Below are 17,099 nucleotides of genomic sequence, written 5' to 3'. Positions count from 1 at the left end.
GCTTGTACTTCCAGCTTCTGATGGGAATTAAAACAGGCAGATCGTTTCTTTTTCCTTTTTGGTGAATGGACACCCCGCGCGTGCGACCATACATATACACTCCTCAGATCCGGCGTGGTACGCACGCGCGCGCGCGCAGGTGGCACCAGCCCTTTGGAAGGAGTTGTTGTTGTTTTGGTTTGTTGATTAGGCCAGCCTGGGAAGCCCCGTTCCGCGCGCACAGCGTTCCGTTGCGCGCGCCTCCATAAACGCGGCCACGAGAGGAATAACCGACGTTCCACCGTGCACGCGCTTCTCCGTCTCCATTGCGCAGGATTCTCTCTCTCGTTCTGAAGGGTTACTCGGGCTCTCGCGGCTCCATGGACGAGCCCGACATCGACGTGGTGGGCCTGGCCGCGCGCGACGGCGACGAGCAGCATCAAGCGGCTGCGGCGGCGCCCGCGAGGAGCTCCAGGAGCGCGCGGAGCTCTCGAGAGGAGGACGACGACGATGATGAGAGCGGCGACGGCGGCGGGGAGCGCGCGACCCGATGCGGCGGCGGCGCGTCCCCGGCGAAGCCCCCGTACTCGTACATCGCGCTGATCACCATGGCCATCCTGCAGAGCCCCGAGAAGCGGCTCACGCTCAGCGAGATCTGCGCCTTCATCAGCCGCCGCTTCGCCTACTACCGCGAGAAGTTCCCCGCGTGGCAGAACTCCATCCGCCACAACCTGTCGCTCAACGACTGCTTCGTCAAGATGCCGCGCGAGCCTGGAAACCCCGGCAAGGGCAGCTACTGGACCCTGGACCCGCAGTCCTCGGACATGTTCGAGCAGGGCAGCTTCCTGCGGCGCCGCAAGCGCTTCAAGCGGCAGCAGCACCACCAGCAGCGCCTCGCGCCGCTCCAACTCAGCGCGCTCCCGCGGCTACAGCCCGTCAGCCTGTGGCCTGCGCTCTCCACGCTGCTCGCGCGGACTCCCGGCGCGGGGACCAAAGGCCTTCTTCATCCTCTGAATCCTCCTCCTCCTCCTGCTCCTCCGGTTCCTCCGCTCGGTTTGGCCTCTCCGCTGCACTGCGCCTCCTTCATCCCTCCTCTTCCTCCCAGCTTTTACTCCCTGCAGCACGAGTACAGCAAACTGCGCGCGCTGCACTGCTCCGCTCTGGCTACTCTGTAAACAGCTGAGTAAAACTGTCAAAGAGAGTCATTTAGGAAACAGCCATCAACTCTAATAGATGAGATTAACAGCACAAAGTGGTGAAAACTGTTAGGAAAGTTAAAAAGAACTGAAAAATAGAAAAGACAGATTTAACCCTGATACAGTTTTGTTTTCGTGTTTTCTTAAATATTTAAAACGTATTTTAAACATAACTGTGGAAACAAAAACAACAAACAACCAACTTAAAGCATTTAACAGCAAACGCAGATGATTTTTTTCTAAACAGCACTAGTTAATCTAAGTCGACCAAAGTAATTTAAAATGTTTTTATTTGTTTTTTTTTTATTCACACATTAATAATAAACGTTTTTTTAATAATGATTATTCCAACATTTAAAAAACTAAAAAAAGATGAAATTAGACATTTTCCTGATAAAATTTTAGCTGTTGAAAAATTCAAAGTCACATTTATTCAGTTTAAATTGTCTTCATGTGCAATAAAATTGATCAATGTCTTTAAGTTTTAAAAATGGACATTGGATAGTAGACAGCCTGGTTTGTCACTCCTCAGATTAACACAATTACATTATTTCTTAGGATCAATTCTGAATAATCAAAATAAATGGGTTTCCAGTTGAAACTACATTAGCACCATTTCAGGTTTTTCAGTCAAGGGCTATACTGTCGCCTGCACAAGCTTCTTCAAGCTTCACTCCTGGTCAAATGCTATGCTTTGGTGATTTTCTGAGTGAAATAAATGAACACATCCTCTACAGAGAACTCAAATATGGCACATTTCTGCACAATTTTCTGTTTATTTGCTGGTAAAAATTAAAATGTTCAGTGTGCCATAACTTTTGCACAGGCCACATTTTATCACATTGTTCAATTCAGTACATAAACTATATTCATGCATTGAAATGTGCAGAAGTGTGTTCTCTGTAGAGGTTCACTTATTTACACTAAGAATATCAACACAAACATTTCATTTGACGAACTTAATGAAATATGCAAACTCTGAAATATGAATCGTCTTTATCTGCCACTATCAAATCTACAAGTTTACAGATCTTAACAGACGGAAACATTAAACTGATACAGACGGAGCAGAAATGGACACAGTGGCCTAAATGCATTGAAGCAGCATTGGCAGTTCGAGTGGTTGAGAAAGGAACCATTCTTATTTGTCAGCACTAAATGTTTATATTATATATGAGCATCGGAACTGTTTTTCTGAAGGGAGAAAGAAACAAGAAGCAAATCTATATTTTTATATTAACACAGTCTATAAATCATTAGACTGATGATTGGCTTTTCATTGAAGGAAAACATTATTGCCTGCATTTTCTCTGAGGATCTCCTGCTGTTGGATTACTCTGAAAGTGCCTTTTGGTAAACATTACACTAAACCTGCCTACAGTTAAACTGAGGAATATAAAACTGGACATATGTGTAATATGAATGTGCTTTATATTATTTTCCACCACTGAAGTCATGCTGGCGTCTTCATATCTGTGAGTCTCTGAGTAAAACTCAAGTAGTAGGACTGGCTTCAAAAGCATTTCAGAAGCTATTGCCTTTATTAGTTTAAGTCTCTTTACATAATTGAGGTTAAATGACTGTGTTAAGAACAGGGGTGGAAAATGCTGGCAACTCATTACAAATCTCAAAGACCAGGAGATTTTTCTCTCCCCACTCAGTCGAGTTCACGTGAATTTGAATTTATTTTTATCCAACCAAATTCATATCGGTGTAAAATAAAACTGCATACAACTGCTTTATCTCAGCAAACGTTTTAACCAAAAAGGGCTCTTTATAGAACTAAAAAAGGGTTCTGTGACATGTAACAGATTCTTTTAAAGAACCATAAGAAGGTATACAACTGTATACAACAGGTTTTCCATCATAGAAAAGAAGCAGTTTTTCCAATTTCTGCATTTTATAATTTATGCATGCAGATGGTTCATTTTCTATGTAGAGCGATTGCCTTTACTAAAGAACCTTTTCTTAAGGGTTTATAGTGGTGCACACGACCAAGCAAATACATACTTTTAATTAATTAGTTGAATTTACTTTTTACTTTTATATGCATCGTGTGCAAAAGTTTTGGCACCCCAGTCACTTGACATGTTTTGTTGTTTTTTCTGAGTGGAAATAAGTTAACACATCCTCCACACACACACACACACACACACACACGCACACACACACACACACACACACGCACACACACACACACACATGCACACACACACACACACACACAATTACTGTTATTTGCTGAACTTAACATATTAAAACAAAACATGAAATGTAGCCTTGTGCAAAGTTATGGCATATTTTATATTATGTGGGCTTTTATATGTTAAATTCAAATTGTGCACTAACAATTGCAGCCAAACACAATGTTTAATTTGTAGAGGATGTGATAACTTAATTTCATTTAAAATTCACAAGACATGTCATTCAAACCTTTGAAAAAAAAAAAACATACAACTGTAAGTTTATATAGTGTACGAAAGTATAGGTTTGGCTTCATGCTTTCACTTTAAATTAAACTTCAGGATGTTCTTTTTTCCACCCCTCATCAATTAGAAATGCTGTATGTGTTTAAATTCCTGTTATTTATTACTGTAAGTTGTACATTCATGGCCAAAACAGCAGTCAATCCAATTCTTTGCCTTTTTTTTCATGATTTTCTTGGGTTTCAGGAGAAGTACAGGGATTAGATGGTGGGAAATTGGGGCTCTTGGGTTCGAAGTGTCTGTATGGCAGAGAAACGCAGCGATGTAAAGGGGGTTTACGGTTGTACAGTGTTATTTAAGTCGTTTTAATTGGTTTTCACAGTGTATGTGTTCAGTGCTGTATTAGTTTGGCCTGTGTTCTTTGCAGAAATGACCAAATCTCAATTTGCTTTATTCATTTTTGTGCTTGATTCTCACAAACAAACTCATTTGCATGTATGCAGGGATGTATTCATATAAACAGTAAACTTTCTCACTTTTTCTCTTTTTGACAAGACTCTGTGCGGATGCATCTCTGAAACCACTGAAATGAGGGAGCTAAACTGGACCTGTTTGCCTTTTTTTTTTCTTTTTTAAGCATTTTCTATCCTGCGAGTGGCAGGAATTCACAGCCAAAGATGTGTGTGTTCCCTCACACGCTTGTACTGGTCTGAATGAGGAACACATGCACACACTGCACAAACAGCCCAGACTCTTATCAGACACATATGAGCCCTTAAGCACAATGACATTGAATCTAATGTATGTATATGATTGTAATGCAGCTTTTGCTGTGGTTCTGTGCTGCCCTTTATTATGGCTGACAGTTCCCTAATGCCACACAGCCAAACGCTGCTTCAAATACGCTGAGGCCGGAGCCTACAGCGAATTGCAGAAGAGGACAATCCCTGCATTGGTTTGGTCATTTGGCCTGTGTTTGGATTACGGAGCACTGTGTGTTTTTGTATCTGTGGAAGAGGCCGGATATATCTCCAGATGAATAATGTTTTGGAGGACTTTTTTTTTCATTTCTCTTGTGAAAATAAACGGCTCACTGAGGTGCTTGGCCCCCGCACTCGTTTCTGAATGGCAATCCTAAACCTCAGCTCACTCATTCTCTCGGGACTGATGTACCAGTTGTGTTGCTAAGCACTAATTCTAGCTGGTTTTTGTTTAAAAGTAAATCATATGCAGTATATCATCACTGTTGTAACAAAACCACATCTTCAGCATGGTAACTTTATATTAGAAGGACGAAATGTTCTGGTAACGTAATGAGACCTTATTCTTACTCATTTTGGAGCATTTCTATCAGTGGAGAGTTCATACAATGTAAAGATCAGCTAGTTTCCAAATAGTGTAATAACATTAACCCCTTTATTGCACAATGTTGCCTCAGGGCAACAAACTCATTTTCCATAACTTTACAATAACATTAAACATATTTAAAGACAATGAACCAGTTTAACAATAAAAGGGAAGAGTTTAAGTAAGTCAATAAAATCAAGTACTTGGTCATACTGTCTCTAATTGGGCACCATTAAACCTCTTTTTTAACATTCAGTATAATTTTTTTTTTGTTATGAGAATTTGCAGAGTGATGTGTGTTGCCTAGAAGCAACAGTGTGTGACAGAGGAATGGATTTAGCCAGTCACAAGCCAGGTCTCAACACTTCAGGGAACACGGCTCTGTATCATTTCTTCTCATTGTCGCACAATGTTGCCTCAAGGCAACAAACTCCAATAGGACCCCTGCCTACATTATTTTTTTAGAATGTTTTTATATTTACTAATCAAGTCCATTTTATGCAAGAAAAGTGAATTGAATATTTTTTTTTTAAATTGCTCTTATAATACGTGCAGCAGAGGGTTCATTATGAAAACAAAGATTTTGATATGAGAACAACACGTTCACAAGTGCCAAAACTTGTACACTCACACAGTTTGTTACATTTGCTATTATAGCGTATTGCAAACACTGCAAATCTAGCTAGCCAGCTTCCTCTAGAGATCTATTCTGCAGGGATAATTTTCCACACCTCCACAGTTCAGTCTTGGTTTTCCATTTTCTTCTTCTTATGATCCAAGTAATCAAACACATTCAGTGATGTTGAGGTCTGGACTCTGGGGTGGTCAGTCCATTGTTCAGCTTCTTCATTTGATGTGTCTGTCTTTTTCTCAGTGAGGCCTTCTTGGCAGCTACACATCCTTTCAGACCCACAGCACTGAATTGTCTTCTCACATGCATCCTGGTCAACTGATGTGTTTTGTTGATTTTCAGTGAGTGTGTTGATTTGAATGTGTTTTGTTGAAAATAAGTGAACACATCCTCTACTGAGAACACACTCTTGCACAGCTTAGTGCACAATGACTGTTGAATTGCTGAATTTATCATATTGGGGGAAAATGTGAACAAATGTGGCCTGTGCAAAAGTTATGGCATATTATATATTTTAGGTTTTATTTTTTCCCAGTATGTTACCCCCTTAAAATCCCAGGCTCATTACGTTCTAAGGCTTATAGGCTTATAGTAACTATAGGCACTTCAGTTCAACTGGCTAAGCTATTCTTAGGTTATACAATTGTGTAATAAAACTTTGGGCCTGCCAGTGGGCTATTTATGGGGTTAAACTCAGCATATAAATAGAAATTGTGCACTACAATTTGCAGAAAATGTTCATATTTGTTGCTCTCTGTAGAGGATTTGTTAACTTCAACAAAGCATCATTTGACTTTTGCATACAATTGTATTATAATAAATACACTAACCTACTATAATATTACACTACTAGAAAGGAGTACACGGTATATATCATTATTAAAGTGTAGTATGTATGTAGGAAAAGGCTTAAGTCTGTTTGTATGCATGTGGGGGGTCAACGGATGAGGGATGGGTGTCAGTTTGCACCTGACAAAACAGACAGATCTCTATTGACTTGCCTGCAGAAGAAACTGCCTTCCTCTGCTTCCACTTTATTATACTACCTGTCATTATTATACACACTTAAGACTCTTTGTTTTTTTTTTTTAATTTTCACAATAATGTTTCAAATAAGTATGAACAAAAAAGTAAAAACGTTTTTCATTTCCAGACTATTGTTAAAAGTTCATATTGAAACTCCTTTGGGTCAAAGGAGGTTTCAGCACCTGAAAGATTTACGTGCTGATGAGCGCTAAGATCAGAGGATAAAATGTGTGGTCTCTGGCTTCATTCCCAGTGCAGCTTTGTGATTAATATGGGCACAGATATTTACACGTGATCTTCCCTTGAAGTAATTTCTGCTTCATCTTCAACGTGCTAAAACCTATTCTGCTGATATTTTTCACATATCAGCATAATTCAATCATATGTGTTTCAAAATACATTTTCAGGCGGCATATCCATAACCATTTCATGTAATAACTTTCTGTGAGGGAGCTGTTAGAGGTGGACGTCTGGTTCCTATCACCACCACTGTGAACACTTCTGACTTGGTAAGCTTCTCTAAAACAGAGTACACACCAAAAATATTCTAAGCCTTTAAGTACCTTATGAGCGGATTAAATGCTAAGTTAACTTCTGCTCATATTTTTAAGAGCTGGTGCAGATATTTAATGGGTCTGACGTTTCTCTAAGTAACCCCCTCATCCCGCTGCAGGATAGATAAAGCTCTCTGGCTGTGTCTTGACTGGATTTCCCAGCAGACGTCGCCCCGGGGCTGCTCTGATCATGTTGAACAAGCGTTCTGTCCTGTTCTTCATTTATCCTTTCCTTCTTCTGTTTGTTCTGCCACATCTGTGAACGCTCGCTGACCAACTCTGAGCGAACGCAGCTTCACACGCCTCTACAGCACCGGACTGATGGAAAAACTTTGCAGACCATTCAGTACTGCCCACATGGAAAAAAAAATCTATTGAGAGAACTCAAATTTGTAAGGCAACATGATGCATTGGGACTTTTGAGTTTTCTCAACAGCTGTTCTTATAGTCATCCTTACTGATGTTTATTTGTTTAATCTACTTAGATTTGTTTGTTTGTCCAACATTAGGCTGCCAATAAAACTGAATATGTGTATAAATATATATATATATATATATATATATATATATATATATGTGTGTGTGTGTGTGTGTGTGTGTGTGTAATATAGGCTATATATATAGCCTATATTACAGCATTTGACAGACACTCTTATCCAGAATGGTGTCCAGTCTAATCATGTTAGAGAAGTAAGCTAGCATTAGGGGTCTTATTCACAGATGCTTATTGGTGCAGTATGATAAGCCTGCCTGGGCAGGGAATCAAACCCCTGTCTACTGGGCGGAGTACAGAGGTGTTACCTACTGTGCTATACAAACTGCAAGCAAAAGACCAGATGGTGATGTTTTTATAATCACACCCACCTGATCTCAACATTCATTCATTCATCTTCTAAGCCGCTTATCGTCCTGGGTTGTGGGGGTGCTGGAGCCTATCCCAGTGCTCGTTGGGCGGAGAGAAAGGAAACACCATGGACAGGTCGCCAGTCCATCGAAGGGAAGACACAGAGAAATACACATTCACACGCACATACTAACATCTAGGGGCACTTTAGTGTCTCCAATTGGACTGTGGGAGGAAACCCCATGCAGACACGGGAAAAACATGCAAACCACACACAGAAAGGACCCTGGTCACCCAGCCAGGGAATTGAACCCAGTCTGTTCTTGCACTGTGCCGCCCTAGTCTCAATAAGTATTTCATACATAAATTCTTGTCTTTAGGAAGGGTGTAGACTTCAGCAGGCTGAGGTTCTGCTCTCTGCTTGGGACAGAACCAAGAGTCCCAGGATAAGACTCCTAATGCCACGTTAGTTACCTCAGTAACATGATTACACTGTAAGTCGTTCTGGACAATGGTGTCTTCCCACAGGTCTTGTGTAGACTGTTTCCCCTTTTAAAAAATGTTTTATTGGCGGTCTAATGCTTTAAAAACAAACAAATCTAGGGTAAACAAATTACCGTCAGTAAGGGTGACTACAAAATCTGCGTCATATTGCCTTGAAATCTTGAGTTCTCTCAAGAATTCCTTTTTTTTACAGTGTAGCTCATAATGATTCAATTAGATTATGATTCCCTAGGAAATGATTCAGTGAGCCATGAAATCTCAAATTTCTTCTTGATTTGATTGGATTAGATTATGTTGTATGGTTCAAAATTAAAAATACACTGAATGCACAGTTGTGACACAGTGGAATATTGGCATATATTGGCTTATATAGGTGTAAATTCAACCCTCACAATGATTTCGATTCATGCTGTGCTATTATATATGTAAGTATGACATAGATGTCCTGTATGTATATGTCCTATATGTATATGTGTGTGTGTGTGTGTGTGTGTGTGTGTGTGTGTGTGTGTGTGTGTGTGTGTAGGCACCTGTATTTAATAATAATAAGCCCTATGTATATTGTATATGTTTGAGTATGTGCACTCACTGAGCGCTTCATTAAATACACCTCTTTGTTTCTACATTCATCGTCCCTTTAATCAGCTCCACATACCATATAGGTGCACTTTGTAGTTCTATAATTACAGACTGTAGTCCATCTGTTTCTCTGCATTCTTTGTTACCCTGTTCCTAAGTGGTCAGGACCCCCACAGGTCCACCACAGAGCAGGTATTATTATTGGGGTGGTGGATCATTCTCAGCACTGCAGTAACACTGACGTGGTGGTGGTGTGTTAGTGCGTGTTGTGCTGGTCTGAGTGGATCAGACACAGCAGTGCTGCTGGAGTTTTTAAACACTGTGTCCACTCACTGTCCACTCTATTAGACACTCCTACCTTGTCAGTCCACCTTGTAGAGGTAAAGTCAGAGATGATAGTTCGTCTGTTGCTGCACAGTTTGTGTTGTTCATCCTCTAGTCCTTCATCAGTGCTCACAGGAAGCTGCCCACAGGACGCTGTTGGCTGGATATGTTTGGTTGGTGGACTATTCTCAGTCCTGCAGTCACACTGAGGTGTTTAAAACCTCCAGCAGCACTGCTGTGTCTGATCCACTCAGACCAGCGCAACACACACTAACACGCCATCACCACATCAGCATTACTGCAGTGCTGAGAATGATCCACCACCCTATAATAATACGTGCTCTGTGGTGGCCCTGTGGGGGTTCTGATCACTGAAAAGCATGGTGAAAAGGGGCTAATAAAGTATACAGAGAAACAGATGGACTACAGTCTGTAATTGTAGAACTACAAAGTGCTACAAAGTGTAGAAACGAGGTGGTGTTTCTAATAAAGTGCTCGGTGAGTGTATATGTAATGTGTCCCATATGTATTATGTACATTTGAGTACATATATACCCCATATGTATTGTATATTTCGCTGTTGTCGGAAGAAAACCTCGTATCTCCAAAAAGGTAACTTTTCAGGAGAAGGAAAAAACCTACTTTACTTTAATGTAAGTCAATGGAACCAGAAGTTTTTCCAAGTGATTTTGGGCCATTTCTTTTAGTCTATTCATCATGAAATTTATATACAATGTGAAGGACAACAGGCAATTTTAAATTCTGTCAAAAACTGAAAAATGGAGATACAAGGTTTTCTTCTGACAGCAGTGATATGTAAGTATCAACATGTAATAACTTTCTTAACATAAATTTAACTTTTAACCAATAAGAAACAATTTAATCCTTTCAGTTTTAAACCATGAAATGAAATGTGGGGCATATGTTGCTCCTGCAGGTCAGCCCTGTTTTCCTCTGGTATTTACCAAGTCAGGACATTTTTGTCAGAGAAAAAAATAAAAACAAAAACAAACACACATACAGAGCTGCAAGTGGGCCGTATATCAGTCAGTAAGTCTCTCAGTGTTGGCCATGGCTGGCGTCCACAGCCTGGGCCCTTTGGCTTTTGCTTTCTCTGGCACCGTTTTCCCTTCTATATTCTGGGCTTATTCAATTATAACCTCTGCTCTCTCTCTCTCTCTCTCTCTCTCACTCACTCACTCTCTCTCTCTCTCTCTCTCACCTACTGGCATGTTCCCCACAGGGCCCATTAAACTCTATGGCCCAACTACAGTGTTTTACAGGTCCGTCTACATGACTTAAGCATGTGGGTGATATGATGAAGTGTGTGTGCATGTATGTATAAGTGTAGAAACTCACCCCACCCCCCACAGCGCTGCTGGCTGGATGACAGTGACATATAGCAGGAAAGCCACCCAGAAGGGCACTGAGCTCACACTTCAGCCATGCGTTCTGCACGAGAGAGAGCTAGTGAGGGGTGAAAGAGTGAGCATATGACGGAGAGAGAGAGATTAAGCGAGCTGATGAAGTACAGAAAGAGGAAAAGAGTTAAGCTGTTAGTGCAAAGCGAGACAGAAGAAAGAACTCAAGCAAGATTGATGCTTTCACAGACAGAAGAGAAAGCGCTGCTTTAGACGAGCTCGGCTGTTTGATTTGGGCTGTTAAAATCAGCACTTTAGCCTGATTCATGTGGGCCGCAATGTGTTTATCATTAACTCACCCACTAGAAGGCAGTGAGACAATGGAGCATCTGCTGAAGTTTCTATTTATACGTTTGGACACGTTGAATTACTTAGAATGGTTTGATTTACGCTCTCCAGAATAAAAAGACCTGCTTGACTTTATTAGATATCTGTAATTTACAATGTTTTAACAACCGCTTCGGACCACCTGGTCAGTCTAGGTGGTCGGCCGCAGTGTATGTGTTCCTGTAGCCACACACAGAGCACACTTTTGCAAGCACACACCCTCACTGGCCACTTTATTAGAAACCTCTGCCTGCACCTTGCTGGTGTGCAGTTGGAGACTGTAGCTCATCCGTTGATGCACGTGTTAGTCGTCCCCCAGCCCTTCATCACTTTCTGACCACAGAGCTGCTCTTGGCTGGATGTTTTTCATATGGTCGTTCACTTACAACCTAGCAGTGACACTGCATGTGTAAACACTCCAACTCTACACTCGTACAAGCACCACACGCACTACCACGTCAGTGTCACTGCTGTGCTGAGAATGGACCACCGCCCAAATAATATCAGGACAGCAGTGGTCCTGTGGTCAGAAACTGACCAGTGATGACTGGGGTAGAGAGGATCAACTGGGCAGGAACAGGATCTGTGAGGCAGGTGAAGATAATAAAGTTTACACTGAGTGGAAACTCACACAGTACACGCTAATGGACCTCACTCACATACACACCCACACAGAGTGCACTTTCTGCTGTGTGCAATCCTTCTTTCTTTCTTTCTTTCTTTCTTTCTTTCTTTCTTTCTTTTTTCTTTCTTTCTTTTTTTTTCATTCTTTCCTTCTTTCTTTCTCTTTCTTTTTGAGATGTCATATAATTTTTTTTCTTTCTTTCTTTCTTTCTTGAGATATCATATAATTTCTTCTTTCCTTCCCTCCTTCTTTCTTTCTTTCTTTCTTTTTGAGATGTCAATTTTTTTCTTTGTTTCTTTGTTTCTTCCTTCCTTCCTTTCTTTCTTTCTTTCTTTCTTTCTTGAGATATCATATAATTTCTTACTTCCTTCCCTCTTTCTTTCTTTCTTTCTTTCTTTCTTCCTTTTTCTTTTTTTCTTTCTTTCTTTCTCTCTCTCTCTCTCTCTCTCTCTCTCTCTCTCTCTCTCTCTCTCTCTCTCTCTCTCTGTGCCACCCATGCTGTTTGGTGACCCTGTGTTTATGTGTGTTCTGAGTGTTCTCCGGTGGTCCGGTTGCGGCTGTAGTTTTGCTCTCCTCCTTTCTCTTGTTGCTTTTTTTATAGCAAACACAAAATTGTTCCTAATTCTCCGCTGCTGGAGGGGGCTAATTTGTGGCTTTTGGCAGAGTGGAGGAGTCTTCTAATTTAAAAAAGCTGCTCTCTCTCTCTCTCTCTTTCTCTTTCTCTTTCTCTTTCTCTTTCTCTCTCTCTCTCTCTCTCTCTCTCTCTCTCTCTCTCTGAAACATTTTAATCTTGACAGGCCCGTTTAGGGAAGTTAGAGAGAGACAGTCATCAGTTAGCGTTTAGATGTGCTTTGTGTGCATTTAGAGCTGATTTATTTAACAGTAGACTCTCTGATTTGGGACGTCCCAGCACTCACAGTGGTGTGTAAGCGTTAACCAGCCTGGGGCTGGTTTCACAAAAGTGTCTTAAGAAAGAAAATCTTCTTAAATGTGTTTTTTCATAAGAAAAAAGTTATGAGAAAATGTTATTCTTCAAATAACTTCTTAAAGATTCACATTTGTTCCTAGCTATTTTCTTACGAACAAATCTAAGAACAAATGGTTTTCTTGAAAATGTTCTTAAATGTGTTCTTAACCTAACAGTAGTCTCACACTTGTCTTAGGCTGTAAGAATTGATTCATCACAGATGCCACAATTATCAGTTTTTCCAATGAGGACTTTGTCCTGTTGGCTGTTTCTTCCACCATCACCTCTAGTTCTTGTTTGCTAAAATTGTTTAAACGCTTGGTTTGATGTTTTTCACCCATTTTGCTCCTCTGAGTGGATTAAAATAAATAACAGAAATAACAGTTAATAGAAATTCAAACTTTATCTCACATCATTTGTGGTACATGGTGAAATGTAACAGAGCATACATAAGAAAACAATGGGCCTTTTCTTAAATTTGTTCTTGAGAAAAGTTCTAAGAAAAAGATTTGTGACGTGTTCTTAAACTGCAGAACTGTTCACACCTCTGTGCTCTTGAGTCCCAAACAAGAGAACACTGGTGAATGTCAGAATCTTTGTGAAAACTGTGTAAGTGGGTTTTAATAAGAAATTTCTTCTGAAGAACAGTAGATGAATGAGGCCAAAAGTTTTCTTGTCAGAGACATGAAAGGTACTTTACTCATTCCTTCTGTCTCTCTATGACCCTCCCTCTCTCTCTCCCTTCCTTTCTCTATAATCCTCTCTCTCTCTCTCTCTCTTTCTTTCTCTCTCTCTCTGTCTCTCTCTCTGTCTCTCTCTCTCTCTTGCTCCCTCACACTCAGCTATCTCACTTTTTTCCACTCTTTTCTCTTTACTCTGGAGTAATGTGCCCTGTGTTAGTTTTGGCGGAGGGAGAGTAGTGCTGTGTATCTCTGAAGGTCTGTCCGTTCTTTCAGAGAGAGCTATAAACCCTCTGCAGTGTCGTCATGCCACCGACTCCCCTGTACATCACTCCAACCTCATAAAACTGCTCAGAGCTGCATTTTCCACCACCATGCTGATGAGTGTATGAGTGCCCATAATGAGTGGTGTGCACTTTCATAAAGTACATTCAGCACACTGCATGTTTGGCCTACAGCCTGCTTAGAAAATATAATAAGTATACTACTTCTACTACTACTACTACTACTAATAATAATAATAATAGGGGGGTGGGGGAGTTTTGTGGGCGTGTCCATTGTTTTGCATTCAGATGGTCATTTTCTTAGTAAAAATAAAAGTAATAATACATTTTCTTTAAATGCACATCAAGAACACATAGTGTGGAGCGGGGGTCGAAACTAGGCCTAGGAAATACCTTAAAATAATTAGGATAATATTAATATGAATACATATAGTCATACATATATATTTTGTCTCTTCCTTTACCTGATTTGATAAAACTCTTTAATGAAATCACATTTTGAATAATAAAAGTAACTAAAAAGTAGCACATTTTGGTCATAAACTATTTAATCTCATGACTGCACACAGGTGCCTTTGTGAGCTCCTGCTGGTATGGGTTCATGCATGTTTCTTCATACACAAAAGCCGCTTGCTGTGCTCCCCCTTGTGGAGAAACACTTTTTCTTTTCAAAAGCAACACCTGACTAGTTTTTGTCATTTGGCTTTCACTGAATTTTCTTTGTATCAAAATAAATCGATTTCATTCATGAATCAGTTGCATAAACCAACACAGTGTGTGTTACATTTCAGATCCCTCTGGTCTCCTTAGGGCTGATGTGTGCGGGTCCACCCCACCCCACCCCCCCGGCTCTCTCTGTCTCCTTACTGTGTGAGTTCAGAGCTGCTCATAAAGCTCAGCCATGACAGGTGCTGAAGAGTCAAAACAGAGAGAGGGGAAGAGAAAGAGAGGGAAAATGAATGAATGTGGGGTGCGGGGACAGGAGGAAGGGTTTGTGTGTGTGTGTGTGTGTGTGTGTGTGTGTGTGTGTGTGTGTGTGTGTGTGTGTGTGTGTGTGCGCGCACGCCAGGAAAACATAGATCTAACATGAAGCATATATATTATTATTACATACTAATACACATAAATCATACATGTTGGACATTATTATTATTATTATTATTATTATTATTATTATTATTATTATGACAGTTTTACATTTGTTAGATGCAAACAAAGCAGAAATATAACACAGAAAATTACACAGAAGCCTCAACAACTAAATATAGTTAATGAAGTCCGCTCTTCATTACAGCCTCCACTCCTTTCAGGAGACTCGCTTTTAGCTTCCCAAAGAAATCTGCAGGGATATTTTTCCACATCTCCAAAGTTCAGTCTTAGAAGTTGGTTGCATTTTCTTTGTCTCACCATCCAAGTACTCAAACACATTCAGTTTCACACATTCATTCAAACACATTCGGTGTTGAGGTCTGGACTCTGGGGTGGTCAGTCCATTGTTCAGCTTCTTTGTTTGATTTCCTGACAGCTACACATCCTTTCAGACCCATAGTGCTGAGTTGTCTTCTCACAGTGGAAGGATGGACAGAAACACCTGTGGATGTGAAGCAGCTTGATTTTCTCCTCTCTCTCAAAGATGAAAGCTTTAGGTGCTGTTTATCTGATGGGGACAGTTTTGGTGGTCTAGCAGGTCCTGCATGGCCCTGCATGAGTCCCATTTTCTCAAAACATTTTCTGAACTCCAGTTTTGGGAACTTTTTCCACTTATTCTTACATCTGATCTTCTCAGAAATATCTTCTGAAATATGAATGACGTACTTATTTGCTCTTTTGTCTGGAAATGAAAGGAATGAAGGGTGCTCTCTGATTTTTGTACAGTACTGTACAAGACAAGAAAGTGTGTGTGTTTTGGGGAGTGGGGAGGAGGAGTAGGGGAAGGTGAAGGTGATATAAAGGCCAAAAAAACTATTACTGTGTTTTGACTGCTGATGCCACAGAGGTGAGTTTATTTGAACAGATGTGAAAGGTGGCTGGGTCCAGTGTGTGTATGTGTGTGTGTGTGTGTGTGTGTGTGTGTGTGTGTGTGCCACGTGTTTGCCCCGGGGCTTGACTCTTACTCTTCCCCAGTGACAATTACCCCACCATTAAAGAATTACAGAACCATCACAAAGAAACACACAGGAGTTGGAGAGAAGTTTAAAGAAATTCAGCTTCACCCTGTTTCTTCACCCTATTTAGTCAGTCCTGTGTACTTAAATAACATTTAATGGATTTGTGCTGGAGTGTTTTCAGGTATCACCTTTATTTGTACTAAATATATAGAGTAGATATATAAATGTATATATATGTCTCCAAAATGGTAACTTTACAGAAGAAGGAAAAAACATACTTTACTTTTAATGTAAGTCAATGGAACCAGACTTTTTTTCAAGTCATTTTGGGACATTTCTTTTGGTCCATTCATCATGAAATTTACACACAATGTAAAGAACAACAGGCCTTTTAAAATAATGTCAAAAACTGAAAAACAACAAATGGAGATGAGACGTGAGAGATGAGAGGAGCTCAAGCATTTTGTTTAAAGTTTTCAAATTTTATTAGCAAGTGAGCATATAGTTATTAGAGTCATTAGGTAATATTGGATACCAATAGTCATAACAGTAATGATGAGAGTAGTGTTAGTCAGTAATACATTACACAAAAAAGAGGAACCACACAAAAAAGAGGAACCACACACTTGAGAAAGGAACGAAGAAAAGACCACAGTATGAAAGAGTTTCCACTCACGCTTATAGCTTAAATACATAATTAGTCTATAGACGTCATTGAACCTCTCAATTTTTTTAACATTTCTTTCCTGGTGTTTAACCAAGATACAACTGTTCACTCTTTAAAAGGGTTCTATACAGCACCAAAACAGGTTCTTTTATTGCTACACGCTCATAACACCCTTTTCAAAACATTTCTATATATAGAACCATCTACAGCACATTCTCCAACAATCTGAAGAGCCATTTCATGATGCAAAGAACCCTTTAATCCTGCAAATGGTTCTTTGAGTATCCATGGTTCTGTATAAAACCATTTTCCTTACTAAAGAGCCCTTAAAAAAAAACATCTTTTTAAATAGTATTCTTGTTTTAGCCTCATTTATCCAAATCGACATACATTCCAGAAATTGTCTTTTTGGGTGAAAGATGAAGAAAGAGAGTGATAGAAAAATGAGAAAAGAAAGAAAGAGAGTGAAAGAAAGAGAGGTGGAGAAAGAAAAATGACAACAGAGAGAGATGAGAATGAATGAGAAAGAGATGGAAAGGTGGAGAGAAAGAAAAAGAAGGACAACAAGAAGAGAGAAATGGAGAGAAAGCATAGAGAGATAGAAAAAAGA

The 17,099-nt window shown here is 40.2% G+C and overlaps 1 protein-coding gene across 1 annotated transcript; it reads left to right on the top strand.

The window, feature by feature from the left end:
* Positions 1 to 359: 359 nt before the first annotated feature.
* On the top strand, positions 360 to 1,154 carry LOC118807498 (forkhead box protein D1-like). The gene has a single exon (XM_036569519.1). It carries the CDS (start codon positions 360 to 362, stop codon positions 1,152 to 1,154), a length of 795 nt encoding a protein of 264 aa, XP_036425412.1.
* Positions 1,155 to 17,099: the final 15,945 nt, after the last annotated feature.

The sequence above is a fragment of the Colossoma macropomum genome, unplaced genomic scaffold (assembly GCF_904425465.1).
Source record: "Colossoma macropomum unplaced genomic scaffold, Colossoma_macropomum, whole genome shotgun sequence".
NCBI lineage: Eukaryota > Metazoa > Chordata > Actinopteri > Characiformes > Serrasalmidae > Colossoma > Colossoma macropomum.
Note: the sequence above shows the minus strand (reverse complement) of the source record. Positions and strands in the feature narration are given on the sequence as shown.